The following is a 26,891-nucleotide window of genomic DNA, read 5'->3' as shown; positions in this document are numbered from 1 at the left end:
ACTCGGCCCGGAGGTGGTGCTGGACTCAGCCCAGGGGCCCCGCCCGCTGGCCGCCTCCCCGCCTCCTGGGGTCCACTGGGAGCCTCGGGTTCCGTCTCGAAGGACCCTGGGTCGTTGCCACTTTGACTCTCGCCGACTGCGGCGGCGCAGCCTGGACCCCTAAGCAAGGGACTCAAGAGGGCACAGCCTGGCCCCCGCCACTGAGCTGGCCGCGCCCACCCTCCCGGGGATCGCAGGGCCCAAAGCTCCAGCCGCATCTGCTCCCCGACGCTCCTGCTGTGGCTCCACCCCCGCCCGCACCTCCCCAGCTTTTCCCCAGCTCCGCCCCAGCTCAGCTTCCCGCTCACCCAGCTCTCATCCCCACTTCAGCCTCAGCTATTCCTGCCCCAGCTCCTCGCACCTCTGCCCCGGGTCCTTTAAGCCCGCCCCGCCCCACTCCTCCCCTTGCCGCCCCACTCCTCCCCTTACCTACCCTGCTCCTCCCTCAGCTGCTCCTCCTCCTGGAAGCTCCTCCGCAGCTCGGCCCCGCCTGCAGAAGCTCCTCCTCCCGCAGCTCTTTCCCACATTTCAGCGGCAGATACTCCTCCCCCAGCTCCTCCCGCAGCTCCGCCCTGCCCTGGTCCCAGCTCCGCCTCTCCCCTCCCCAGCGTCTCACACCTTGGCCCCGCCCCTTCCCCAGCTCCGCCCCGCCCGAGCCGAGCTCCTCCCACCTCTGCCCTGCTCCTGCCTCAGCAGCTCCGCCCCGCCCTCCCCCAGCTCCTCCCACCCCGCGCTGCCCCTCCCCCATTCCCCTCCCGCCTCAGCGCTGCCCCTCCCCCAGCTCCGCCCTCCCGGAGCTCCGCCCCGCCCTCCCCGAGCTCCTCCCACCTTCGCTCTGCCCCTCCCCCCGCTCCGCCCCCGCTCCTTGCTCCAGCCCCGCCCCTTCCCTTCCGCCCAGCTCCCCAGCCCACTTCCGGCTCCTCGGGTCCCGCTCCCAGCCGCCGGTCCCGAACCTCCTACCCGCGCGGCCATCGGCGCCCTCAGAGCCCGGCGCGTCCTACTTCGTCCCCTAGCGGCCGGGGCCTGCAGGGAACGCGCCTTGGTTCGTAGGTGCGTCTTTACGTAACGGCGTGCCCGCGTGCTTGCGTGCCCGCGTGCGTACGGTGGGCCCGTGGCTGCGCCCACCCCGGAAATGGGGGGCGTCAGCGTCTGTGCGCGCGGCGCGGTTCCCGCCAGCGCGCCTGTCACCCGGCAGCGGTGCCGGGTCCCCGAGGCGGGCGACTGTCCTGTGCAGTGGCCGCAGCCGGGCCGGCCCAGCGCGCCCGCGACGCGCCCCGCCCGCAGGCAGCGGGGACCCGCCGCGTCCGCCGACCGTACCCCCGGGCGGGAGGTTCCCGGGCTCCGCGGCTGGGCGCACGCGCCGGGGGCCCAGGCTGCACCTTCCTGTCCCCTCCACCGCCCTGGTCCCCGCCCGCCGTCTTTCCGCGTGCGTGCCCCGGCGATGCGCTGGTCCACACGCAGCAGCCGCCCGCAGTCCTGCCCTCCCGCCTCCCGCTCGGCCCCCGGGCTGTGACCTCACGCGGGCCCCCCGACCCCCGGCCCTGCGGGGCTCAGCTGCTTGTCGGCGGCTCCCCTGCCGGTGGGGCCCGCCCAGGAGTCCACTGAGGGGAACGGACTGTGGGGCCCCCCGATCCTTCCCGCGTGGAGCGTGAGGGGTGGTGTGGTTTTCTCCTGTTGGGCGCGGGGGCTGCTGGGCTGTCACATCACCATGGCGCCTGTGGGATGGGTTTCTGTGCTGCGGGGGAGGCATCGTGGGGTCCCTGGCCCAGCCGGGGGAGGACAGTCCCGCTGCCGCGACGAGCAGAACCAGCCCTGAGTGGGCCGGAAGGTGTGTTTCTCATCGGTCGGGCCCTCCTGCGTTCCGGGGCTCTGTGGTCCCTGCCGAGGAGGAGACTGCAGTGGTTCTTTGGCCAGCATTGCTGTCTTGTAGCTGATGACTTTCGTCCTTGTGCCTCTGGCCCTCGTGCAGGTGAAGACGCCCAGACAAGTGGAAGAGTGTTTTCTCCTCTGGCCGCCAGGCAGGCACCCTCTGCACCAAGAGGTAGGAGGACCCTCAGCCCCCTTCTTCCCCAGGGGTTCTGCCCACGCCGTTCAGGTCTCATTGTTGGGCTCTGGTGGCGCCCAGGAGAAAGGGGTTGGCTGAGAACTGAGTGGGGGAAACTGGGCCAGCCTGGGATCCAGTGACGTACCCCAGTAGAAGACATAGACACGGCCGGGCCCCAGGGACCGGCCAGCCTCCCTCGTAACGAAGCCAAACGCAATGAAGAGGCCGACCCTTGGTCACCCATCAGGTTGGCAGAGGTTCAGCGGGATGTCGATGCTTGGGGCCAGCCAGGGCGTGAGGGCACGGCACCCTTGCCCGTGGTCGGAGGGTGTCCGCGCGGAGCCTTTGCAGCCGGCCCCGTGTTGGCGTGTGTCAGCATCTCGGGTGCGTGTGCCGTGTGCCCCGGGCCTCCTCCTACGCGGGTCTTCCGGCCGCGGCGTGTGGTCATGTCGCGTGTCTGTAGTGGCAGAAAGCGTCAGGCAGTCTGTGCGTCCCCATCGGTGGGGGAAGAGTCAGGAACCTGTGGGACAGCCGACAACGGGATACCGTGTAGGCGGTGGAAATGTGACAGATGAAGGTGTACAGATGCGAAGGAGTGTTCCTGAGGTGCTGTGAGTGGAGAAGTCAGCCCCTCCCCGCCCCGTGGGGAGATGTCCGGGACAGAGCTGACCCTCCGTGTTTGTGTGGCCGGGCGGTGGTGTCAGAGTCCCGCACGCTGGGTGGCTTAAACTACGGGATGTATTGCCTTGCGGTTCTGGAGGCTAGGAGCCCCAGATCTAGGTGTTGCTGATGTTGGCTCTCGTGAGGGCTGTGGGGAGACCCTGTCCCGTCCCTCCCCCCTCACTTCCGGAGCTCTGCTGGCAAGGGTTGGCGTCCCAGGGCTTGGAGAGCTCCCCTTCACCTTCACATGGAGTTCTCCTGTGGGCCCGCCCGTCTGTAAATGTCCCCCTTTCATGGGCACACGCATCCTGTGGGAGGAGGGTCAGTCCTGATGAGCTCCTTGGACCTTCATCACCTCTGTGAAGACCTTTCCTGTGTATGTAAGGCCACGCTCTGTGGTAGTTGGGATTGAGACTTCTGCACGTGAATTTGGTGGGACACGGTGTGACGCCTAACCGCCTACAGAGGCTCTGAGGTAGGAACACATGTGGAATGTTCCAGGGATGGAAGGAAGCGCTCGTGGCTGCAGGGGGTGAATCCAGGGGCCAGGAGAGCGGGCAGCCAGAGGAGGAGCCGGGTCACGGGGGGCCTCCGGGCCCTGTGGGAAATGTGGCTGCTGTGCTCGGGGAAGGAAGGCCCTGGAAGGTCCTGGGCTGGTGCCTTTGGGGCCTCGTCCCCCGTCCTCACAGCCACGTGGAAACAGAGGCGCCGAGCAGAGCTGTGACCCGGCTGCGGTTCTGGCCCGCGGCTCTGCTCCTCCTCTGTCCTCAGCGAGCTGGGGTCCCCCTCCAGGACAGGGGTGCGTGGAGTCAGGTTCCCTGGAATCATGCGCTCTCTATCCCTGGGCGGGTCCTCAGCTGTAGGGCCGGGTGACGGTAACCTGCTGGGTTACTGGAGGGTTGAATTCCCTGAGCCCTGGTCGCTGCCCGTCCCAGGGCCTGGCCTGGAGGCGGAGCGGGCGCCCGTGCCAGCAGTTCCTGCCCTCATGGGTCCTTCCTCTGGGCTCCGGGCCGGGGTGGGAGCATCTGCGGACCGGGCAGGCAGTGGTGCAGGGAAGCGTGGGAGGAGGGTGGCTCCCGAGGCGTGGGGAAGTGACCCCTGGCAGGGCCGTCTGAGATCCACGGCGTCCCCAGGGCCCTGGGGTTGGTTGGTTACCAGGGATTTGCGCCCAGCAGCCCTGGGGTCCGGGCGGGGAGCTGGGGGAGCTTGGGAGCACGGGTAGTGGCAGGGCCAGGGAGCTGAGGGGGTGGGGGCGGGGGCGGGGGAGAAGCCAAGCGCAGGACCGTCCCCGTCAGTGCCGGGAGGGGGCCAGAGCCCGGCCGCTGGGCTGTGCAGCCAAGGGGCCGTCCCTCCTCTGTGCGCCTCTGTCCTGGCACTGCCCACGTGCCTCTCCGTCCCTGTCCCGCCCTCCCTGCTGGACAGATCCTCCAGGTGGCCACCCCCTGGCAGCTGAGGGCGGGGAGACAGCTGGAAGGAGCTGGCTCTCTCAGGTGCCCCCGTCCGGGTCAGAGGACTTGCCGGGGGCCCGGGGCCCACGGGGCTGAGGTCCGGCCCCCGGGCCGCGAGCTCGGAGGCCGTCGCGTCAGGCTGCTCCCCGAGGTGGTTCTGTGTTCCGGCAGCGCGTGAGGCCCTGGGAGCTCTGGGAGATGAAGTTCGGCTGCCTGTCCTTCCGGCAGCCCTACGCGGGTTTCGTCTTAAATGGGGTGAAGACCCTGGAGACGCGGTGGCGGCCGGTGCTCAGCGGCCACCGGCACCGCACCCTGGCGGTGCACGTCGCGCGCCGGGACTGGGAGGACGCGGCCTGGAGGGAGCTGCTGGTGGAGAGGCTGGGGATGAGCCCCGCTCACGTGCAGGCCTTGCTGCGGGACGGGGAGAAGTTCGGCCGCGGCGTGGTAGCCGGTAAGTGCTCGCCTCCCGCCCCCCCCCGCCCCCACCCCCCCCCCCCGGGGGTCTCACCCGGGTTTCGGTCTCTGGTTGTCTTTTGACCCGGTGGGTTCTTGAAGCAGCGCACCTTCAGAGGGGCCGCGGGGTCCATGGGCCGGGGTTCCCTGACCGCGGCCCTGGGCCTCAGGCCCCCTTTGTGCTCTGAGAGGCAGAGGCGGGTCCAGCTCTGCACGTGGCTCTTGCCTCTGGGTGTGTACGTGTGTGTGCGCGCGCGTGGCAGAGACCATGAGAGGCAGCACAGCACCCGGAGTGGGTGGGGGGTCTGCGGACTCAGGCCGCACACAGCCGCCCGACCCCCGCAGCCTGCGTCCTCCCGAGCAAGTGCCCTAAGCGCTGGGGGTGGGGGGGTGGGGGGAGGTCCGGCATCATCACCTGTCACCTGGTGCGTGGCCTGGGGACCTGCTCGCCCGTGGGCTCCCCGCAGTGGCCAGGCTTCCTGATCTGTGGCTGCTGCCTACGGAGGTCGGGCTGGGAGCCGCCCGTGCCTGGGGTGGTGTCACGGAGGAGCAGGCCTCTCCTCTTCCTTGCTCTCCGTCCCTCCCTCCCTGGGTCTCGGCCGGAATGAGTTCCCTGAACTGAGGTCAGCACGTCGGAAAGGCGCAGCCAGAGGGACCCCGTTCACCCCGGGTCCCCTGGGCGACATGCCCTTGGTCTCTCGCGCTGGCGACGTTGACTCACCTTGTTCTCCGTCTGTGTGCGTCTGTCTTTGTGCGCAGGGCTGGTTGACATCGGGGACACCCTGCTGTGCCCAGAGAACTTAGGTCCCGACGAGGTTGCGGAGCTGGAGAATCAGGCCGTGCTGCCCAGCCTGCAGCACAAGTACCTGACGGCGCTCACCAACCCGCGCTGGCTGCGGCAGCCGGTGCCCGCGAGAGGCGGGAAGGACGTCTTCCAGGTGGACATCCCCGAGCACCTGATCCCCTTGGGGCAGGAGGTCTGACCGGACTGGACTCTTGAGAGGAAGGGGACCGAGAGGCTCGCTCATCGCGACAGGGACACCGTCCACTCGCCTTCTCGCCCCACACGTGCACGTCTGCTCAGGGCCGAGTTGGCCCTGCCCTGGGCAGTGCTGCCCGCGCCGTGCTGTTCACGGAAGCAGGTGGGCCCGCCTGGTGCGGGGCCGGGGGGCCGGGGCCCTCCTCGTGCGGCGCCGCTGTGGGCTCAAGGACAGAGCCTTGAGGACTTTGACCTTTGGGAAAAGAGGGCGTCGCCGCGCGCCTTGGCCCTGCTGATTCTGGGTGGTTGAAAGAAATGTGTGTCGAGAGGACTGTGTTTTCCCCTCCTTGTTCTGGTCAAAACTCCCAGGTGTTTGCCCGCATCGGGGGACGACGGGGGAAGGCCAGGGGCGGGCCTCGTGCAGGCGGGAGAGGCCCACGGGCCCAGAATCGGGGCGCGGTCTGTCCTGGCAGGTGACCCTTGCCCTGTTGTAAAGTGTCCCTTGGCCCTGGAAGCGTGTGTGTTAGACGCGCTGCCCGGCCGCGTCTCGTCCAAAGACGGGCTCCTAAACACAGCTCTGAGGGCAAAGCGGCAACAAGGGCTGGTGTTCACTTTGTGGAAACCTTTTACTTGTCTGTGGGCTTGGGGGTCATTTGTTAGCACGGTTTCTAGTTGTTGTTACCTCTGAGGGTGCTGGGCTTTCCCCCAGGCGTTGGACGGAATGGCCTGTCTCTGCTCACGCATCCCTGGGGGGGGTGGGGCGGGGCGGTAGAGGAAGGGAGGGGGGGCCGGGGGGGCCTGCTTTCCGGCAGGCCTCCATGTGACGCCCCTGGATCGTGAGCAGGAGACGCTCAGTTGCTGATCAGAAAGTTCTGGCGTCATAGGGGACCAGGAGCAAGACCCTTCTGCTTCAGGACGCCTGACTAATGGAAGGTGACAGCCGCGAGGTCAGTAGCCAGGCTGTGCCCGGGCCCAGGCTGAGCAGCGGGCGAGGCCCGGGGACCAGCCCGTCCTGCACTGGCCTCAGCGCTCCCGGGCCACGTCCGTGGGCGAGGGGGACGTGCGGCTGCCTCTAGTGAAAGGGGGCTGGCGGGGACCAGAGCCTGCCTGGGGCGTGGGCGGGCAGCCTCGTCAGGCCCGTCTGGTGACCTGTGGGCCTTGTAGAGGTGGCGAGAAAGAACACAGACTCGCAGGTCTCATTTGATTCTTTCTTTGCTCCCGTGGAGCGGTGCTTATCTTTATTAGAGCCAAAAATAGATGTGTGGGCCCCCGATGGGGCTTTCTGGGTCCCCGGTGGCCTGCGAGCTCAGGGATTGGGGTTTTCCTTGAACTGCTCGCAGAGGGCACACTTGTAATCTGAGGAGCCCTCTTGCTCCTCCTCCGCCTGCGGGGCCTCGTTCGGGGCCATGGCCGAGAGGGCCGCCAGCAGGATGGAGTAACAGGTGTTATAGAGAGACACCACCGAGCTATAACCTGGGTAAACCGGAGGGGCGGTGGGCAGTTCCCCTGTACCATCCCTTCCGGCGATAGCCGGGGGCACAAAGATGACGTTCCTGGAGGTGCCCTCCCCACTCGGGCTGCCCTGCTCGCCGGGGGGATGTTGTTGTGCCACCCCTCTGGCTATACTGCTCATAGACCACATGCCAGAGAACGGGAAAGGTCGGGTACTGCTGGGCCCCTGAGCAGTGGGGGCCTCCTTCCGGACCTTTCTGTGGGCCCCTTTGGTGGAATCAGGGGAATTGTCGCGATGGATTCGTGGCGAGCATCGGGTAGCCGCCACGTGCTTCTTTGTCTTTGGGGTCGTTGCGCTGGTGCCGGGCCAAGCGATTGGTCTCGGGCCGCCTTTCCTCTGAATGTTCTCGATGAGCAGAGGGTTGTCTCTCTTAAAGTTGCAGTTGCGGTAGATCTGAAACGAAAGGAGTCACTTTCGCCATCCTGGGAGAAAATACCCGTTCTCCCTGCCGCCCGCCCCCCGCCCCCGCATCATAAGGGTCTCCTTTGACTGTGGAGAAGCGGTCTCTTTACATTCCTGGCAGGTCATGACGCCCTAGAGTGTGCGCTCCCCGAGGCAACCCTAGCTCGAGGTGTGACTGTCGCCCCCTGACATCTAGTGGCCTCTCGGGGTGTGTAGTCACGCCTGCGGGGTCTCTGCAAAGGCGTGGGTCTTAATACGACACACTCTCACTTCTCATCTTTCCTCAACTGCCCTTCCACGTGAAAAGGGCACGCTCGGAAGTGAAACCCATTCGGCGCGTGGCTCCCGTGGTCACCCCAGAAGGTGCTTGAGTAACAGAGGACCGGGGCAACAGAAGGGCTTTCTACTTTACCATCAGCCTCTTCTTCCGTGGAGAGTGGCTGGTTGGGCGTATCTTCCTGAATCCGTACAGGTTCAGCTGGCGGATGAAAGTCTTCAAGCTGTCGGTTTCAAAGATCCTGTCTGCTCCCATCCGGTGAAGAATCTCCCTCTGGAAGAGGTCTGCTTCGACGATCACCATGTCTCCCGCGTTGTTCCAGCGCACAGAGGTGAAGGCCTCGTCCTCCACTATCATCCACAGCTTTCTTGGGAAGGAGAGCCCAAGGATATCGTTGTTTCCTTCCTGCTTGGCCGCACCTTGGTCTGGGCCCTGTGCTGCTGGGGCGTCCTCAGAGCCGGGCCCCGGGCCCTCGGCCGGGTCCCCGTGCTTCTCCGAAATCTCCCCTGGATCCACATGTGGATCCAGGGGTGAATGAGAGGGGTCCCCTGTTGCGGGCTCCGCCCCAGCCGATGGGGCCAGCGTGGCTGCACACGCCTCATCGCTACTCTCACTAGCCATGAAGGCAGTCTAGGTCAGGAGCCTTCGCTACCCGAGACCGGATCGCTGAACGCTTGGGCAGAAATGCCTCGGACCAGAGCGGGGAGGCCCAATGTGTAATGTTCACAGGATTCCGGAATCTCGGTAGCGGGGCAGCCAGCCACTAAGGTCGCCATCGTCTTTATGTGCACGTGATGTCAGAAAGGTGGTCTGGAGAGGAGCCTGGCCAAGTGTGGGGGAGGGGCCGGGGCCCCCAGCCTGTTTCCTAAAAGGATCGAAAAGTGTGGTTTAGGCTCCCGGAGAAGTCTCCCATCTGGTGCCAGGCACCTGGTTTCAAGGGGTCAGGCCCTGGATGCGTCCAGAAGCGTGATCCTATCTCCACTCCCCTCCCTAGAGGTGGGGGTGGGGGGGGGCAGGGGCGGGACTGTTCCTGGCTTCCGATTTCCTCCAGGGCCAGGCCCTTGCGAGTCGTACTCTGGCTGCCACCAAGATCGCAGGGCTCAGACGGGCCCCTGGCGACTGCCCTCCCAGAAGATGGGGGTTCCTAGTGGGCTGGTTGGCCTCGCCCGAGTCGGGGCCCGCCCCACCCTGGGTTTGGTCTCTTCCGGCTCTTCCTGCCAGTTGGGCCGTCCCGCTCAGATGGGCTCAGACAAAGAGTCCTGTTTTCCTGCCCCCCGGGTCAAGCTGTCCCCAGAGTGGGGCCGTGCCCGACCTCACACACAACTCGAGCGTTCCCCAAGCACCTCTGACACGGCCCTCCACGTGACGCTGCGTGGGAGGGCACAGCCGTGTCCTCCACTGAGCTTTGAGCCTCCTTTTGAGCTCTGCCCACCCCCAGACCTCATCCCTCTCCAGATCACGGTGGGATTGACTTCAGCGTCCGTTTCTTCCCATAGCAACTCTTCTCGTGGCCCAAGGGCGCTCCCTTTTAGGACACCTGTGTGTGTCCTTTTCCCGTGGCCTTTCCAGACCCTCGGATTCAGCCTCCCTGGAGGCCGCCTCTAAAGCCCTGTCTCCTTTCCCCAGTGGGGTGGTTTGGCTTCTGCTCCCCGAGATCCGGGCCTCCCACGTCCAACTGAGGTCTCCGTGTGTCCTTGCCCTGGAAGGGGCTTGATGTGGGGCTTCAGCGTATGGCCTGTTCTGGTGAAAGCGAGCATTTTCGTGGTCGCCTCCCAGGCTGGCCGGGCTCTGCTTCCCCACGCCCGCCCCCCGCCCACCACTGGGGCCCTGTCCTGCCCTTACCTTGCCAGCAGGTTCATTGAATGATTGTTTCTGGTGTCAGGTTAGACACTTTCAAGGGGCCTGCTTTTTTTTTATTATTTATTTTTATTTTTTTTATTTTTTATTTTTTTGGGGGTACACCAGGTTCAATCATCTGTTTTTATACACATATCCCCGTATTCCCTCCCTTCCTTGACTCCCCCCCCCCCTCGAGTCCCCCCCACCCTCCCTGCCCCAGTCCTCTAAGGCATCTTCCATCCTCGAGTTGGACTCCCTTTGTTATACAACTTCCCACTGACTATTTTACAGTTGGTAGTATATATATGTCTGTGCTACTCTCTCGCTTCGTCTCAGGTTCCCCTTCACCCCCCGCCCCCTCCCATACCTCGTGTTCTCCAGTCCATTCTCTGTATCTGCATCTCAAGGGGCCTGCTTTACACAGACTCACTCCCACTGAAACGTCCTGCTTGCTGAGCTCGATGGGACCAGAGGAAGCCCCCGTCCACGTGTATTTGAAAACAGATGAGGATCTGGGTGTGGGACGGGCTGAAACCCGAATGCGAGCCGTCCGTCCTCACCGCAGGCGGGAGGACAGACAGCGGGTTTGGGGACGCGTGTTCTCCAGCTGTTCTGGGCATCTTTGTTCTGCATGGTCACTGTGTAGGGGACAGAGGGGCACCTTGGAAAGGCCCATCTGCGAGAATCCTAGGTCCCTGTCCTCTGCCACTAAGCAGGCACGTTTGCCCTCTCTGAGGGCCGCTGCCTTGTTGCTGGAAGGGGAGAGCGGAGAGGGTGTGGAAGAGGATCTCCCGAGGTGCCTTGCAGCCTAAGGACTGGTGTCCTGGAAGGAGCTCCCAGGCCTGGATTCGGGCTTGCTCCCTGGTCTTTGTGCCTCTGAACAGGTTTACAAAGCATTCCTTCCGGTCAGTTCCTCCGGTGCGGACTCGACCTTGCTGGAGGCTGCAAATTTCCGTGGAGGCCGCTGGTGGCTCCTCAGAAGGGGCCCGAAGGCCGAGGCCTCCGTGGGCGGGCCTGGCTGTGTGGCCTCGCCTGCCGCCCCCTCCCTCGGGCCCTCCCTCGCCCCCTGGCTCCCATGGGAGCCGCCTCCTTCCTGGTGCCCCTCCCTCCCGGGCGCCACCCGGGCCCGGCAGTGGGTTTGTGTGGCACCGAGGGCTCTTTCGCAGCCATGGCTCGGGATGCTTGAGTGGCGCAGACACGAGCCCTGGTGACGTCCAAGGTCTGCCTTTCCCAGCCTCGCTCTCTGGCCCCTGCACGTGGCTTCCCCGCCCTGGTGCCCCCAGCCTGGAGGCCCTCCCACCGATCCCCTCCTCCCCTCCCTCGATGCCGCCAGGGAGACCTGGAGTCTCGGGGTGTCCGCCAGTGGTAGCTGCCCTCCAGTATGTGAGCAGGCTCCTGGAGGGGCCTGTTCGCAGTAGGTACTGGGGCCTTACACTCAGTCCCATCAGCCTCAGTGCGCCCCCCCACCCCTGTGGCTCAGCCATGAGGAGCTGAGCAGGCCCACTTCCAGCTAGACAGGAGGGCCCCAGGGCAAGAGAAGGGACCGGGCACTGTCCCGCGGGAAGCTGCCGGGCCTGGACAGAAAGGCCGGCACCTGGCAGAGGCGCCTCTCGACACCGCAGACACGCCCCACGCTGTCTGGTTGTCCTTTTGTCGCCTTCCTCTCTTGGGCCTGCTTTTTGTCACCTGAAAGGCATCACGTAGCACTGAGAAGAGAAACGAATGGCCCGTCGGAAGGTCGCCCAAGGGCTGGGGTGGGCGGAACGGCGCGGGCTCTAGTCTCCGCCCCGTCACGTATGAGCACGGGACCCTGGGAAGACTCCCCGGCCCGTGGCCTCAGGTCCTGCGCCTGTGAAGCGGGTGGCTGTGAGGAGCTCTGTCTCGTAGGGCTGCAGGGACGCGCGTCAGGTCCGTGAAGCACCTCGCAGGGCCTGGCGTCTGGTGGAACGTTGATGATTAGCAGTTATTTCTCCTACAGTTTGGCCCCAGACCCTTCCCCACTCCCCTCTAGCAGTTGGGTGGGTGGTTTCTTGTCCAGGTCATGTGAGAGAATATGCGGCTCAACAGGATGTAAAATCGCTAATGAGCGAAAGAGGATGTTTCATAAATAAAACGAAGGAAAATTTCCCAATTACAGGATGTGTTAAATTCGGGTGTGGAGCAGTGTCCCCTGGGGGGTACAACACGGAGCTCCAAGAGATAGAATCAAGGAACGATGCTTTGCCTCCCTCCCAGCTGCTCTTCCATCCAGACCATTGCTGTCCTTCATTTCAGGCCCACCAAAGTCGAGTCCTTGATGGCAGTTGCCAAGTTTGAATCACGATAATTATGGAGCCTAATGAACACTTTGGGTTCTGGTTCCCCCTGAACAGGGAAATGAGGGCCTGTCCAGGGACCTCTGGGCATCACACCAAGGGAGTGAGGGAGTATTTCTGGGGAAACCCTTGCAGGTGATGCGTATGTAACACCTACGGCTTCACTGTCACTCCACTGTCAACAACAATGGGACATGAGCCAGGAGCCCTTCCTTCTGCCCCGGCCCGTTGCTCTCACCACGGTCTTTCACGGCCACACTTAATGAAGGCAGTATGGCAGCAGGAGTCCATCCTCGCCTTGCACCTTAAATTCAGCCAAGCCGTCCGTCACCTACGCTCAGCATTGCTACTCGACCAGCAGCTGGTCCTGAGAGAACTTCCTGGCCCATTACTCTCCAGGACTGAGCTGAGGGAGAGATGCTGGTGCCACACGTGCAGGTGCTACTGGGGTTGAGGTCACCTTCCTGTAATCGTCAGCCCTGCCTGTGTCTGATCCCAGAGACACCACTTGCATTTTAGGATGCATTACTGTTGCAAGCATCTCACTTTGTGGGGCTGACAGAACCTGGCTCTCATGGACCAAGGTCTACACGTCCTATGCGGAGGCAGTGATGATGTGTCCTAGCGAAGATGACAAATCTGGGAAAGCAGTGTCCACTGAGGGGGTGGTTGTCCACACTCATCCTTTAGGAGGCATCAGGAGTTAGCAGGGCCCAGACTGATGAGTAGGTGGGATGGTGACCACCTCCCCTTGCATCCATTCGGTGTCAAGGGTGTCATTCATATTGGACCTCTCCGGACTTCCCTGGTGGCACAGCGGTTAAGAATCTGCCTGCCCATTCAGGGGACACGGGTTTGATCCCTGGTCTGGGAAGATCCCCCATGCTGAAGAGCAGCTAAGACCGTGGGCCACAACTACTGAAGCCCTGGCGACTAGAGCCCGTGCTCCCCAACAAGAGAAGCCACCACAATGAGAAGCCCGCACACTGCAATGAAAAGTAGCTCCCAGCTCAGCACAACTAGAGAGAGCCAGAGGACAGTAGGGAAGTTCTGATGCAGCCTTTAATTAATTAAGAAAGTAAGTAAGTAATGTTTAAAATATAAATCTCAAGGATGGTATTTAAGTGGAGAATAAATGAGTGTTTCCTTGCTGTTGTTAAAATAAAAATTCTTATTAACAATACATTGGACGTCTCCCGAGATGAAATCTTGGTTTCTGTTTCGTCTCATTGTCCAGGTACAGGGAGTGCCCTTGGCCGTGCCACTCTGACAGCTCTTCTGCTAATGGCCCTGGACTCATCTGGGGCTCGTGCCCATCACGAAGCCCGTCTGCTTTAATGACACAGTTGGAGGTTGCAGGCATGAGAGTCTGGGTCAGACGTAGGCCAGCCTCCATATCTACCTGGCGCACACATGCACCCCCTCTAGCAGGGGCACTGATGGAGCTGAAGGATCGAGTATCAGTGTCAGTGCACAGCCTGTTTCCAGGAGTCCTCACCATGGTTGGGTCTCTCCTCTTGCCCCAGTGTTCCGGTGAGAAGTGGATGATGCGGGTCTCTCTGGGATAGACTTGGGAAGCCATCACTGTATAAGTCTGCCGTGGTGTTGCAGAGGCTTTACTCACAGGAAGTCCTCCTTCCCTTTAGTCAGGGGATTCTGTGTGTGACAGTCGGCTCAGGTCTGGAAACTAGGGAGGAACCCACGCCTTTTTGTTGGAGCAGTTTACCGCAGCCTCCTCCTCGCGCACCCTTGATTTCTTTCCGTGTGCACATTAAGCCACAGACTTCTTGACTGCCCCGCTATCTTGACGCGGAGAACACTATGTCCTGTTAACAATCCCTGTACCTCTCTCAGGGCAGAACCTCCGGCTGCTCCGTCAGCATTGCTGCTTATTACAAGAGTGGTGAGCACCTTCCTTCTGAAGTTCAAGTGCCACCTTTTGAGCTGAAGGGGCACGTGCTCGAAAACTTCCAGGTTTCTGATGAAATTACAGGAAGCAGGCACTCTGGAGTCAGCACCTGCACATCACGAACGTCACAGTTCCCTGAGCACAGGTGCTGCTGTGGGCCCTGCCCTCCTACGGCTTCCTGTGGTCGGACCCAGGGGAGCAAGAACAAATTGGCCTCGGCCACGAGTCGTGAGCACACATGAGGCAGCTGCGGGATTTCTACACATCAACCCCCTCATGATTTTAAGAGGATAGTGGCCCCATATCAGGCAAGAGTGAGAGCAATTGGTGAAGTTGAAACGGTTCCTCTTAACACGGTCATGAAGGAAACGGGGAAACTGATTTTGTGTGTAGACAATATGCACTTGCATATAGAGAATTCTAGGGAACTCACCCATAAAAACCTATAAGAACCACTAAATGAGGTCAGCAAGGATGTAGGATCCAAGATCAATGTGTTAAAAAAATCAACCGCATTTCTGTACACTAGTGATGCATAATCCCAAAGCAAAATTAAGAAAACCATTCCATTCACTACAGCATCAAAAGGAAGGAAATACTTAGGAAGAAGACTAACAGACGAACACAAGATCTACATGACTTCTGCACTGAAAAGTACAACGCACTGCTGACAGGACTTTTAAAAAACAGCTAAAAGACGGAGATGCACTCTCTTCATGAGTCAGGAGAGGCAATGTTGTCAGATGGCTGTTCCCTCCAAATCGATGTCTGGGTTCTCCGCAATCGCCACCTGAATTCCAGTAGATGTGTATGTGGAAATTGACAAGCTGACCCTAACACTTACATAAGGACACAAAAGACCCAGAATAGACACAAACTTTGGGGAGGGGCTTGGGGGGAAGGTAAAGGACTTACTTGCCCTGCATGATTTCAAAACCTAAAATAATGATAGAGCCATGATGACAAGACAATTTTGCTATAAGGGTAGACGCAGAGGTCCATGTAACAGCATTGAGACTTCATAAATGAGCCCATTTATTTACGGTTAATGGGTTTTTTCAAGGTGCTCATATGCTAAATCCACAGGGAAAGGATAGACTTTTCAACAAATGGTGCTGAGAAATGGGGGTATCCACCTGCCAAAATGTGACTTTACACCATTTCCTCAGAACACGCACAAAAATGAATTCATGGTAGAAAATCTTCATGACTTTGGCTTTACACAGTATTTAATCAAACACAACACCAATGCACGATGCATGAAAGGAAAACATCAATACATTGTAATTCATCAAAAATCAAAAGTGTTTTCCCATATGCTTGCAATGGAGGTCAGCTGAGGAATAAAAAGGAAAGGCCTACAAGTCCGTGGTACCGCATGGCTCAACCGAATAAGCCATGTGATTCTTTTTATATGGAATTTCCAGGAAAGGCAAATCCTCAGAGAGGGGAAGAAGAGTAGCTTAGCGATTGCGTGGGAGGGGCTGGAAAAACCCAGATGAAGCCTACGTGGGCAGAAGTCATCTTCCTGGGTGATGGAAATGTTCCCAGAGTGGACTGTGGGGATGGCTGCATGACTTTGTCAGTTTACTAACAATCACTGAATTGTACATTTCCAATGGGGGACTTTTACAGGAAGCAAGTTACACTTCAATGACGTTGAAAGGAAACACAACGAAGAGAGTGCTTCCCTCCAGCTGGAATGTTTCACCACTCCTCCCCTCTTTGGTAGCTTCTCTTCCTTCCAAACCACTCTTCATTCATTTCCTCCCCACAAAAGTCTAGACCTTGCTTAAAACTGGCCAAATGACACTCAAGGTAACAGCTATCTGGTCAGTTCCCTGGAGGCGCTCCTGGCTTTCTGAGACCTGGAAGAAGCCCTCCTGTCCTGTGGGTGCTGGGCCTCACTTCAAGCGAGATTCACTCCTTTCTCAGGAAACCTTTGGCGATGATGGATATACAACACCTAGCTCCTCACTCTGTTCAAGTGCAATGTGACAGGCACCCAGGATGACTTCCTTTCTTTCCCCAGGAGACGACTTCTCTCGGGTTTATCCATGATCCAAAAGGACATCTGACAACAGTGTTCCATTTCAGACATTCCTCTCACCCTCAGAACACACCCTCTGCGTGTCTGAGGGCTGCCACCATCCAGCTTCATCACAATCACCTCCCACAGAAGGAAGAGCAACTTCCCAAAGCCCCAGGCTGCCCTGGCTCAGGGCACTTGCCCTCCAGTGCCCACTCCTGGAGTCCTACAGCCTCGCCCCCCATGTTTCCTCGTTCTGTGGGACTTAGGGACATCTCAGCATCCTCCTCATGGGACGGCGGCTCCTAGACCATCACTCTGTGTGTGGCTGGGTCCTGCTTTCCCTAGAGTCCCCACTACTAACTCAGGGCCTTCCAGAGGGCAGAGGCTCCGTGAAGGCCTGCAGAATGCATGAGCCAGTGAGGAGGGGCTTATTCCGTCAGATGAATGTTCTGCTATTTCTTAAGTAACCCATGCAAATCAGATACACTTACATCTTTAGTTGTGTGAAATGACAGAAAAGAAGCCATAAGAAGTAGGAATTAACGTTTACTTTTATTTCTCTTTTTCTTGTCCCCGTCAATTTTATTCTAAAGTTCTTTCTCATTTGCAAGAATTTCCTGTTCCACACCGTGTGATCTTCCTCAGGATGTCAAGAGAGTAGGGGAGCCTTCCAATTTGTTTCACAAAACAGCAAAACGCTTGTCCTTGAACTAAACTGGTACAAATACAGGTGTGATCAATATCATTCACAAACAGAGACTCTGAAGCACCCTAAGGCGGCTTCTAAAATGAAGAATATTAGAAAAATTCCTAAGGGAAAGAGAAATGAAACTCCATGTGATCATACACAACAGGAACCCAAAGATGCTGCACACCGTGTTCCCCCAACTCGCCCAGGCCCTCACTCCTTAGAAGGCTGACGGCTCCCTCTTCAAACGCAGAGTGAAAGAGCAGCCTCCCTTCCTGCCCCGCGGGAGAAGCTGCTGGACGCGGGGCTGGAAGGAGCCTGGCTGCTGCTCTGGCTCATGCCCTGCGTTACTTATCACTCGCAGCCTCTGCGCACAGGGATGGGAAGAATCTGGGACCCCTTTTATTGTCCCTGAGCAGATATTCCAGGACTTGCCGCCTGCTGGTCTCCGCGTGGGCCCGGGGCCCCCACAGGAACTCGTAGCGGCTGGGGTGACTGTAGGGCACCTGGCGGTACTCCACATAGCCCTCCCGCACCCACACTTGGGTGAACAGCTCCCTGGGCTCCCCACAGACGCAGTGCTGCTTCCCTGCATACACCCCCATGTGGCTCAGGGCTTCCCAGACCTCCTCCTCAGAGGCACAGTCGCCCTGCAGGACGATCGCGCCCAGGAGCATCACCAGGAGGGCGGCCTTGGGGTAGCTCTGCCCATCGCTCAGCCTCCCATCGCAGGTGAGGCCCAGGGTGGGGACCAGGACGTAGCTGTGCTTGCTGGGGTCCACCTCCTTCACCTCCACGCCAAACACCAGCTGCATGCACTCAGACGCTTGGCCGAAGACCACGTGCAACAGGTCTTGGTCATCCTGGAGGACCATATTCAGCGTTTCTGCCTTTGTGGTGGGCTCCCTGGTGCGATACTTGCGGAGCAGGAACCCCACCAACTGGGCCACCTTTAGACGTAGTGGGTTTCGTTGCAAGGGCTCGGCATCTTCCTGGTCACGCCAGGTGCTCGGCCCCCCCTCGTCTTGGCTGCTGGAGGCGTCGTCTTCAGACTGGCTCCGTGGCGTGGAGGCCATGGCCGGGGGGGAGGGGCAGACACCCTGAGGGCTCTGGGGGGGACTGGGGTCCCCAGCATCAGCCGTCACCTCCAGGGCGCCCAGGAACAGGGCCGAGCAGGAGCAGGAGCCAGAGGAGGAGGAGGACAAGGGTGAAGCGGACCCCTCCTCCTCAGCCCCAAAGAACTGTGCCTCCCCCGGGGCCTGGGCCTCCCTTGGGTCTTGAAGGTCGGCCTCACTCTCGCGGAGCTCACTGCTCTGGACCAGGCGCGTGATGACTGGGGTCCGTGCCCCGGCAGGAGTGCGGGCAGGGCTGAGGGATGGGACCACCGGCCTGGGGGAGAGAGGGGGTGTGAGCGGCCTCGGTGAGAAAGGCACCCCGGGCGGCTCTGACAGAGCCCACTTACTTGCAGGTCTCCTCTTGAGGGGTGGTCTCGGGCCTCACGGGCGCGGTCCTCCTGGGTGGGCAGAAGTGAGGGGTCTTGTCAAGGTGCAGCCACCTGAGCCTGAGGTTTCAGGACTGACAGAGGGTGGGGGGATGTGGGCGTGATGGGGTTCGCTCTGTTCGGGGATGGGCAGCCGCTGGGGACACACTCGGGGCAGCAGCTCACCTTGACCCCTGGCACTGCCTGGGCCTCCTCTCCTCGGTGACCTGAGGACACGTGATGCAGGACTGGGCCTTCCCCTGCGGGTTCTTGGAGCCCCTGTAAGAGGACTGGAGGGGGCACCGCGGGTGTAGCCTGTGCCGCAGCCCTGGGCTCCTTGGTGTTGGCAGGAGGACTGGGCTGGACTCTGTGAGGTTGCCAGTGTCCTAGCGTGGGTGGTCCCCTCCGTGCTCATGCAGGGCCCTCCCTCCCCTTCCCCCTGGCAGGGCCTGGGTCCTCTGGCTGCTGTCTGGAAGCCAAGTTCTCAAAACAAATTGCCTGCACGGAAAAGAAGGATGTGAGGGGCCCCGAATCCTGGCCACATCTGCCCAGGGGCTAACAGTGGTCACAAGGGACAAGAAGGGTGGCCCAAGTCCAGGGTTTCCATCTGTGCTGGGAGGATGGGTGCTCAGCTCAGTCTCCACCGTGACACCCAGCAAGACCTGTGACAGCTCCCCCTGTTGACTGTGACCAATGTCCTTTAGCAAAGACCTTACATCCATAAGACACCGGGAGAGGAAGTGAGGGGGAGTCAATGTACCCACCTATTCTGGGCCACCCACAGGAGACATAAGGGGCAGGGCAGGCTGGGCCCCAAGTCCTGTGTGTGAGGCAGGGTCTCCCCAGTGCTCACCGCGACCCCTGCCAGGGCCTGAGGCCAGACCCTCGGACCAAGGCCCCCTGGCCCAGACCAGCCATCTGGGTGAGGAGGCTGGTGTGAGGCCCCGCCCGGGCTTCCAGGGCTGGCAGCAGGGATTCCTGTCAGCTCCCTCTTTGTGCTGGGGCTTGGGGTCCCCTGGCTCCTCCCTAAGGGTCCTCACCTTGACTCCTGGTGACACCAGGGCTCCCCCCGCTGCTGAGCAGATGTGCTCCCGAGATGCCCTGACGCCGTCCTCCCACGCCGGGTCCCCCCTCCCCAGCCGGCTGCCCCCACCTCGCTCACAGCCCCCTCTGTCCTGGGGGGCTGTGTCCTCAGTGCATCTTCAGGACCCTCGCGCCTTTTCCTGAGCAGCCTGGCCTGACCCCTGTTGATCGATTGCCCCTGAAGCCTGAGGACCAAAGGCTCCTCAAGCACGAGGCAGATAGACTGCACATCACGCTGACCTCCTTGCCCGGGCTCTTGCTGGGGACAGGGGACGGCCTGGTGCGTGCGGTTCTCTGTCTCCGGGAGCGGGTACCTGGGTGGGCTCAGCCTTTCCCTCCCTGGCTCGTCCTGGGGCGCCTTGGACCCAAGCCCAAAAGGGGTGGGTTGCCCCCCCACAGGCCCTGAACCTCCACCCCTCAACCAGACCCTCATCTGGGCCAACCTGTGAGGTTACGCTGCAGGAGGGGTCACCTGGAGCTACATGCCCTGGGGGATGGGGTGGACGGCAGAGGCGGAAAGATGCCCCTCGTTTCTGGGGTCTTGCAGGTCCTGGGCTGGCCTGTCTTCATCCAGAGACCCCAGCCACCACATCAGGCCCCCAGTCTCTCGGAGAGCCAGGCGCAAAACTGGGGACACACCAGGTGTGCGCATCCCGCCCAGGGCCTCCCAGGCCGGGGGCGGGTTTCAGTGGGTTAACCTCAGCGCTCCCTCACAGTCCTCACGTTCCCTGCGGCCCCAGGTGCCTCCCCGTCTGCCCACCTGAGGCCCCGCCCCTTATCCCAGGTCCGCAGTCTGCGTGAGAGCGGGATGTCAGGAAATGCTACACACGGCCATCCCGCCCCAGGGTCTCCCAGGGTCCCCCTTCTGAGGTCCAGGATCCCATCCGTCCTCCCTCAGGGTCCTCACCTCCACTCCACAGAGGACCTGGGATTCTCCTCTCTGCCCACCTGAGGCTCCGCCCCTTATCACGGTCCGCAGTCTGTCTGAGACGCGGATGTCAGGAAATGCTACATGTGGCCATCCCGCCCTGTGGCCTCCCAGGGCCTCCTCTGTTGTGAGGTCCAGGGTCCCCTCCGTCCGCCCTCAGGGTCCTCACCTCCACTCCACAGAGGACCTGGGATTCTCCTCTCTGCGCACCCGAGGCCCCGCCCCTTATCCCAGGTCCGCAGTCTGCGTGAGACCCGATGTCAGGAAATGCTACACGCGGCCATCCCGCCCCAGGGTCTCCCAGGGTCCCCCTTCTGAGGTCCAGGGTCCCCTCCGTCCGCCCTCAGGGTCCTCGCTTTCTGTCCTGACAGGCCCCAGGCTTCTCATCTGCCCACCGGAGGCCCCGCCCCTCACAACAGGTCCGCAGTCTCTCCGGGACCCCCGATGGGGAAGTCAGGACACGCTGCCATGCGCTCACCCCGCCTTGGGGCCTCCCAGGGAGGACAGCAGGGCCGGCTTCCTCTGGGCCAGCCCACCTTCCAACCCTGGTCTGGGTTCCAGGAACCCCGCAGTCCTCCCTCTGCTCCTCCCCTTGGCTGCCTTCAGGCCCTGGGCCCCTCCCCCTGCCCACCTGAGTTTCCTGCCCTGAGACCCGGGCCCTTCCCCGCCGCGTCCCCCGAGGTGGAGCCGGCGGAGGGACACACCCTGACAAGCCCACCAGGGAGGCCATGGATCCGGTGGGGTCCGGGTCCTCCCTCAGGCTCCCACCCTGCCTCCAGGGAGCGCTAGGCTTCCTCTCTGCCCGCCTGGACCCTACGCCCGGACCCAGGCCCGCACTGTCGCAAGCCTCCGAGGCAGACGTCAGGGGACGTCACATGGGGACGGCTCGCCCCGGGGACTCGCAGGGCTGGAATGAGGAGTGGACTCTCTGGACCCCCTCCTCAGTACTCACTCCTGAGGGTCCTGCCTGGGCTCCTGGGGGCTGGATGACAGGCTGGCTGCCACAGTCCAGCTGCAGCCCGTGCAGGGAGTGACTCTGCGTCCCAGAGGGGGTGCTGGGCGGGAGCTGCAGCGCCCCTGACCGCGGGGGAGGATCCCGGCAGAAGCACCCCGTCCAGGGTGCCTCCTCGCCAGCAGCAGATGTTACAGTGTGTTCTAAAAGAGTCTCTTTCTGCACCGAAGAGGCTGAGCAGCGGGGTTTGGTGAGGCCTTTGGAGTCAACGTTCTAACTTTCCACAGTGCAGAGCGCTGATTTGCACGCTCTGAAGCCTCATCCAGAGTCAGAGCTGTATGCTACCTCTCGCCGAGTTTGGGGCGAGAACACCCACTCTTCCGCTGCCTCCTTCCCTGCGAGGCTCGCTCGGTGCTCCATACTCTTCTTTCTAGTGCAACCTTCGCCTGCTCTTTCAGGGGTCGGTTTCAGAAAGGCCAGTCCTCAGCCACTAAGGGGATTTCAGGTGGGTATTGGCACGGACTCTGCAGCCCTACTGGCTCAATCGTCCCATCCCTCGTGCTGTCCTGATATTACCCTGTGGCTTCTGGCATCTGTGGCCTGAGATACTGTCTCCCAAATTTCCACTGTGAAGCAGGGGCAGAAGTTTAAGCTCTCCTCTTACCCACCCTGTCGTGGGCTTCCGTGCAGGCTACAGCTATAGATAGACGTAGATATATAGAGATAGAGATGTGTAGATAGTTTTTACTCCCTTCATTCTCCCTTCTATAGGTTTCCAAGATTGATTTTGGGAACACAAGACAAAAGCTGAAGATTGATTGTCCCCTTGGCAGGTCAGTTTCTGGCACTCATTCTGTAAACCTGTAAACACGGAGATCTGACGTGGCCGCAGTATTCTGTCCCCATTATTGGATATGCCACGCTGCTCTATTTATTTGGGAACGCTTGAACCTGAGGCTCCCAGGAAACTTGTGTGGTGCTCCCGTAAAGAGCTCGTCTATGTATTTGTTAGGCTTCTTCTCAGGTAAGGCTTACAATGTCTTGCAGTTTTAAAATGAGGCATTGTCTCTTATATGTTGTAACTAGTTATTGCTCTTGCCCGGCTAGGATCTTGATTTGGCTGTGGTGACCTTCCCTCCACTATGTTTCTGAAGCCTCTTGTTTATGTAGTCACTATTCCATGGGACGATTCCTTTGAATTTGCTAGAGAGAGGAGCATGCTGTAACACAAAATACTAATTGTTTTGAACATACATATTTCTTATTTCTTTTGAATTTCATAGCTCTGCCTTTCTGTTTCAGTGCAGCTTCCCGAATGTGAGGTGATAGCATATTTCTAGGACTTACCCCTCACAAGAATGCTTCTAACAGTTCACATCGCTTCTACATATGTGTGTATATATGTATACATACATGCACGGATGTGCTGTAATTTGTACCGAACTGTATATATGTATATGTGCACACACATATGTATATACGTGCTGTGTGATTACGTCTACACACATATATACACACGATCTATGTTTATGTGTGTATACATATATGCATAGATGCGGCCTGTTTCTATGTGTATACATGTATGTATGCACACACGTGTGTATAGGTATGCGCATACGTGTATACATGCCTTTTTATATGTGTATACATGTATACATATTTAATATATGCTGTGCGTTCATATATGTGTGTATATGTATATATACATACACGTGTGTATATGTGATGTGTGTTTCTGTGTGTGTATATACTGTCCTGTATGATTACATATGTGTATATATGCATGCATACATGTACTTGTAGAGATATGCTGTGTGTTTGTGTGTATATGTACACATACATATGGTTATAGAGAGTGTATGTTTACATATGTATTCATATGTATGTACGAGAGTGTGGCAAAAATTATGGACACTCCACGTATATTAAAATTTCTGCTGGCCGGACTGTCTTATCGGCACTTTCCTTTCAGGCTGCTGTCTCCTCTGTCACTGCTGTGCAGGTGTGAACATGTTCCATGAGTTCATTTGTAACTGTGGCGCGAGCAAAAATGGATGCCGCACGTGTGATTTGCACGAAAGAAGAGCGGCGTGCAGGGACTCGTCTTTTGTGGTCTGAGGGTGTACTTGCTGCCGTTACTTATCAAAGCCTTTGTGCACAGTATTGAGAAAGTGTTTTGTGGCAAAGAAGTGTGTATGCATGGATACAGGAGTTCAAGGAAGGTCTCACAAGCGCTAGCCATCAAGAAGGAGCCGGAGCCTCTTCTGGTGAAGAAGAGAAGACAGCGGCGCATTGGTGGCTGGCAGCTCAGCCTAAAACATATTTTAATGAGGGAATACAAAAGCTTGTTGACAGAGGGACAAAGGGTATCGAAAAGCAAGGGGATGATGTCGGAAAATGATGTCTTTGTCTTTTCTAAAAGTTAATTAAAATAAAGTCTACGTCCGAAGAGCGGGTACTTTTTGACTCATCCTTGTATATGATGCATCTTTACGTGTGTATATGTATGTGTACATACACATGTGTATATATGTGTGTATATGGGTATACATGCATGTATATATGTGCTGTGTCTTTTGTGTGTATATGTGTGTCACACACACAAGTATACCTATGCTGTTTTGAATGTGTGTCTACGTATACATGTGTGTATATTACTGTATGTTTCTGCGTGTGTATATATGCATGTCTAATGTGTATATGTGTGCTGTGTGTTTATGTGTGTGTGTATATAGGTATGTATATGTGTGTGTATATGTTGTGTGTGTGTATGTGAGTATATATGTATCCATGTATGGGTCTATGCTGTATGTTTATACACATGTATGTATATGTGGTATGAAGAGCGAGAGATGTATAATTTATGTATATATGGTTAAGTTGCTGATTTGTTCAGATCAAATGCACTTTCACAGCACTGCACTGTATTCCCTCCACCACGCTTGATGCTGTGCACATCCTATGTCCTTTGGCTTTGCCTATCCCCCAGCTACCTTTGTGGACATAGATGATTATCCTACTTCTATCATTTGACCTTTCCACACGCTTATATGTGGTCGATTACTACATTTACTGTACATTTCCTTTCATCAAAGAGATCTTCCTTCACAATTTTCGTATCTTCAGTTGTGACCTTTGCCTTTCGGCATCAAGAAATCCCCTTAAAAATGCTTGTAAAGCAGGTTTCTTGGTGCTGCAATCTTTTCGTTTGGTTTTCCCGCAGAACTGTTGATCTCGCCCTCAAATCTGAACAATAGGCTTTCCGGGTAGAGCATTCTTGGATGCAGGTGTTTTCTTTTCAGCATTTTAGAAGTATGGGGCCACATAGTTTGGCCTGCAGCGTTTCTGCTGAGAGGTCAGCAGATGGCCTAATGGAATTGCCCTTGTACGTAGCTTACTGCTTTTCCCTGGCTGCTTTAATATTCTCTCTTTATCTTTAATTTTGGCTGCTTTAATTGCAAAGGGTCCTGACGTGGTCTTCTGCGGGTTGGTCCTATTTGGGACTCTGGGTGCTTCTTGGACCTGCATGTCTGTTTCCTTTCCCAGGATAGGCAACTTTTCAGCTCTTATGTCTTCCATGCTAGTCTCTGACCTTTTCTCTCTCTCTCCTCCTTCTGGGACCCTTAGAATGCAAATGTTAGTATTTCTGATGTCGTCTCGGAGGTCTTTTCAGCTGTCCTCATTTTTAAAAATTCTTTTTTCTTTTAGCAGTTCGGCTTGAGTGATTTCCACTCCTCTGTCCTCCAGTGTACTGATGTGTTCCTCCGTATCATCAAATACCCTCTCAATACCGTCTGATATCCTCTGTATTGTCGAACAGCCTCTTGATATCTCTTGCAGTGTATGTTTAACTTCCGCTATTGTATTCTTCAGCTCTGGATGGGGCTTTGTTCAACTTTCTAGCATGTTGTTAAATGTCTCACTGTGTTCATGCACTCTCCTCCCACATCCTCTCAGCATCTTTAGGATCATTACCTTGAACACTTTACTGGGTACGTTGCTTTCTCCATTTCCCCTCCCTCTTCTTCTGAGGTTTGATCTTATTCCATCATTTGGAGCATACGCCTCTGTCACCTCATTTTCCCTAATTCACTGTTTCTATTTCTATGTATTTGGCAGGCTGCTTATACTTCTTGATCCTGGAGTAGAGGTCTTTTGAAGGAGACAACCTGTGCATCCCAGCAGTCCACGGCCCTCTTGTGACTGGAGCTGTACGCTCTAGTGTTTCCCCCTATGGGGACTGGGAGGTCCCTTCGGTTGTGGCAGGCTGATTGGAGTGGGCAGCCTGGGAGGCCTGGCTGGCCCCTGGTCTGCTTGGGTGGCAGGCCTTGCCTTGTGCAGAGGCTGCTGATCCCTGGTGGGCAGGGCCGGGTCATGAGGTATCTGGCTGCTGAGACCTGGGTGGTCCCAGGGCTAGTGCTGGCCCACGGTGGGTGGGAACTGGATTCTGGGGTGGGCGGTTACAGGGCCAAGGGTTCCCAAATATACTGTCAGCCAACTGTTGGTTGGGGCTCATTCCTGACATAGCTAGGTGAGGGGTGCAGGGTGCCCTGAAGCAGGTGTCAGCCTGCTGGTCTGGAAATTCCATGGCCTATGGGGTCACAGGTCTGCTGCTGGGCTTACGGCGGGTGGGCTTGGACCTGACGTGGCTGGCTGTAGGGCTGCGGTGGTCCCGGGGCTGGTACCTGCTCACCGGTGGGTACAGCGCAATTATGGGGCTAGTGTTAGACCACTCCTTGTTGTGGCTGTTTCCTGGGGTCTCTGGTGACAGCGGCTGCAGTCCGGGTACAGGTGCCAGCTGGCTGGTAGCCAGAGCTGGTCCCAGGGTCTCTGGCTGCAGAGCCCTGGGGTTGCTGAAGTGGATGTCAGCCCGCTGGTGGATGGGGCAGGGTCTGGGCAGCTGGCTGCAGGGCTGAGGGTCCCAGGGCTAGGACAGCCACACTGATGGGTGGGACAACATCTTGGGCAGTCTGGAGCCAGGGTCAGGTCCTGGGTGGGCTGGGGCTCAGCGGGTTCTGATACCGCTGGCCTGCTGGTGGTGTGGCTGAGTCCACACTCTCATAGCTGCTTGGCCCGAGGCTTCCCAGGCCTGGTGCCAGTGGGCTGGTGGGCAGGGCTGAGTCCCCTTGCTAATAAGCTCCAGGGAGGATTTCCAAATGGCACTTGCCAGCACCCGTGTCCTTGTGGTCGAACGAGCTTCCGCAACTGGCTGCCCCCAGTATCTATGCCCCACTGTGCGCTCCATCTACCTACTGCCTCTCCAGGAGGCTCTCTGAGATGAGCAGGTGTGCCTGATGCAGACTCTTTCAAGGTATTGCTTCTGCACAGGGTCTTGGAATGGGTGAGAGTCTGTGTGCATACATGAAGAGGGGAGACTCTACTTCCTACCACTCTCTGGCTCTCTTGAAAATAAGACCTGCTCACCTTCAAAGCCAGATGTTCTGTGGGCGTGTTTTTTGGTTGCCTGACCTACAGGCTGAGGTGCCGGGGGGGCACAGACTGCTGGCAATGTGGGGTGAATGTCTGCAATGGTAATTAGCCTCTTGTTTGTGTGTTGTCTCCCCAAATGTATGGGTCTTGAGTATACCATGGGTCTGCCCATCCTTCCCATCTTGTTGTGCTTTCTTCTCTGTTTCTGTCTCTGTCTGTCTCTGTTGCTATATATATATATTATATATGTATATATATAATATATATATATATACTATTCTATTCTATTTGTCACAGAGACTAATGCCGAATCCTCAGTGTGGCACCATCCCTCATGGAAACCAATGAGCAACTTGGGGCGAGCTGATGGCCACCTCTCACGCCCATCCTTGAAGAGGGAGAGGGTCATTCTCACGTCCA

At 58.5% G+C, this 26,891-nt stretch overlaps 2 protein-coding genes across 5 annotated transcripts; one reads left to right on the top strand and one right to left on the bottom strand.

The window, feature by feature from the left end:
- Positions 1-951: 951 nt before the first annotated feature.
- Positions 952-6,287, top strand: EOLA1 (endothelium and lymphocyte associated ASCH domain 1). 4 transcript variants are annotated; one of them, XM_057719360.1, is made up of 4 exons: positions 952-1,089; positions 2,009-2,080; positions 4,363-4,642; positions 5,404-6,287. In XM_057719360.1, exons 3-4 carry the CDS (start codon positions 4,390-4,392, stop codon positions 5,625-5,627), a joined length of 477 nt encoding a protein of 158 aa, XP_057575343.1. In that variant the 5' UTR covers positions 952-1,089; positions 2,009-2,080; positions 4,363-4,389; the 3' UTR covers positions 5,628-6,287. The 4 variants fall into 4 exon arrangements, 3 of the variants coding, with proteins under 3 accessions (XP_057575343.1, XP_057575345.1, XP_057575344.1); XM_057719362.1 differs by having other exon boundaries at positions 973-1,081; XM_057719361.1 differs by lacking the exon at positions 952-1,089 and adding an exon at positions 1,113-1,867.
- A 642-nt stretch (positions 6,288-6,929) lies between these two features.
- Positions 6,930-8,436, bottom strand: LOC130842498 (heat shock transcription factor, X-linked member 3-like). The gene is made up of 2 exons (XM_057719158.1): positions 7,951-8,436; positions 6,930-7,529 (listed from the first exon to the last, which is right to left on the bottom strand). Exons 1-2 carry the CDS (start codon positions 8,434-8,436, stop codon positions 6,930-6,932), a joined length of 1,086 nt encoding a protein of 361 aa, XP_057575141.1.
- Between the last annotated feature and the right edge of the window lie 18,455 nt (positions 8,437-26,891).

The sequence above is a fragment of the Hippopotamus amphibius genome, chromosome X (genome assembly GCF_030028045.1).
Source record: "Hippopotamus amphibius kiboko isolate mHipAmp2 chromosome X, mHipAmp2.hap2, whole genome shotgun sequence".
In the NCBI taxonomy this organism is placed as follows: Eukaryota; Metazoa; Chordata; class Mammalia; order Artiodactyla; family Hippopotamidae; genus Hippopotamus; species Hippopotamus amphibius.
This window is presented reverse-complemented; position numbering and strand designations above follow the sequence as displayed.

Coding starts and splice junctions, on each gene's coding strand:
- EOLA1 (XM_057719360.1), top strand. CDS start 4,390: ATGAAGTTCGGCTGCCTGTCCTTCCGGCAGCCCTACGCGGGTTTCGTC. Junction 4,643..5,403: donor CGGCCGCGGCGTGGTAGCCG/GTAAGTGCTCGC, acceptor CTTTGTGCGCAG/GGCTGGTTGACATCGGGGAC.
- LOC130842498 (XM_057719158.1), bottom strand. CDS start 8,436: ATGGCTAGTGAGAGTAGCGATGAGGCGTGTGCAGCCACGCTGGCCCCA. Junction 7,530..7,950: donor CACGGAAGAAGAGGCTGATG/GTAAAGTAGAAA, acceptor CTTTCGTTTCAG/ATCTACCGCAACTGCAACTT.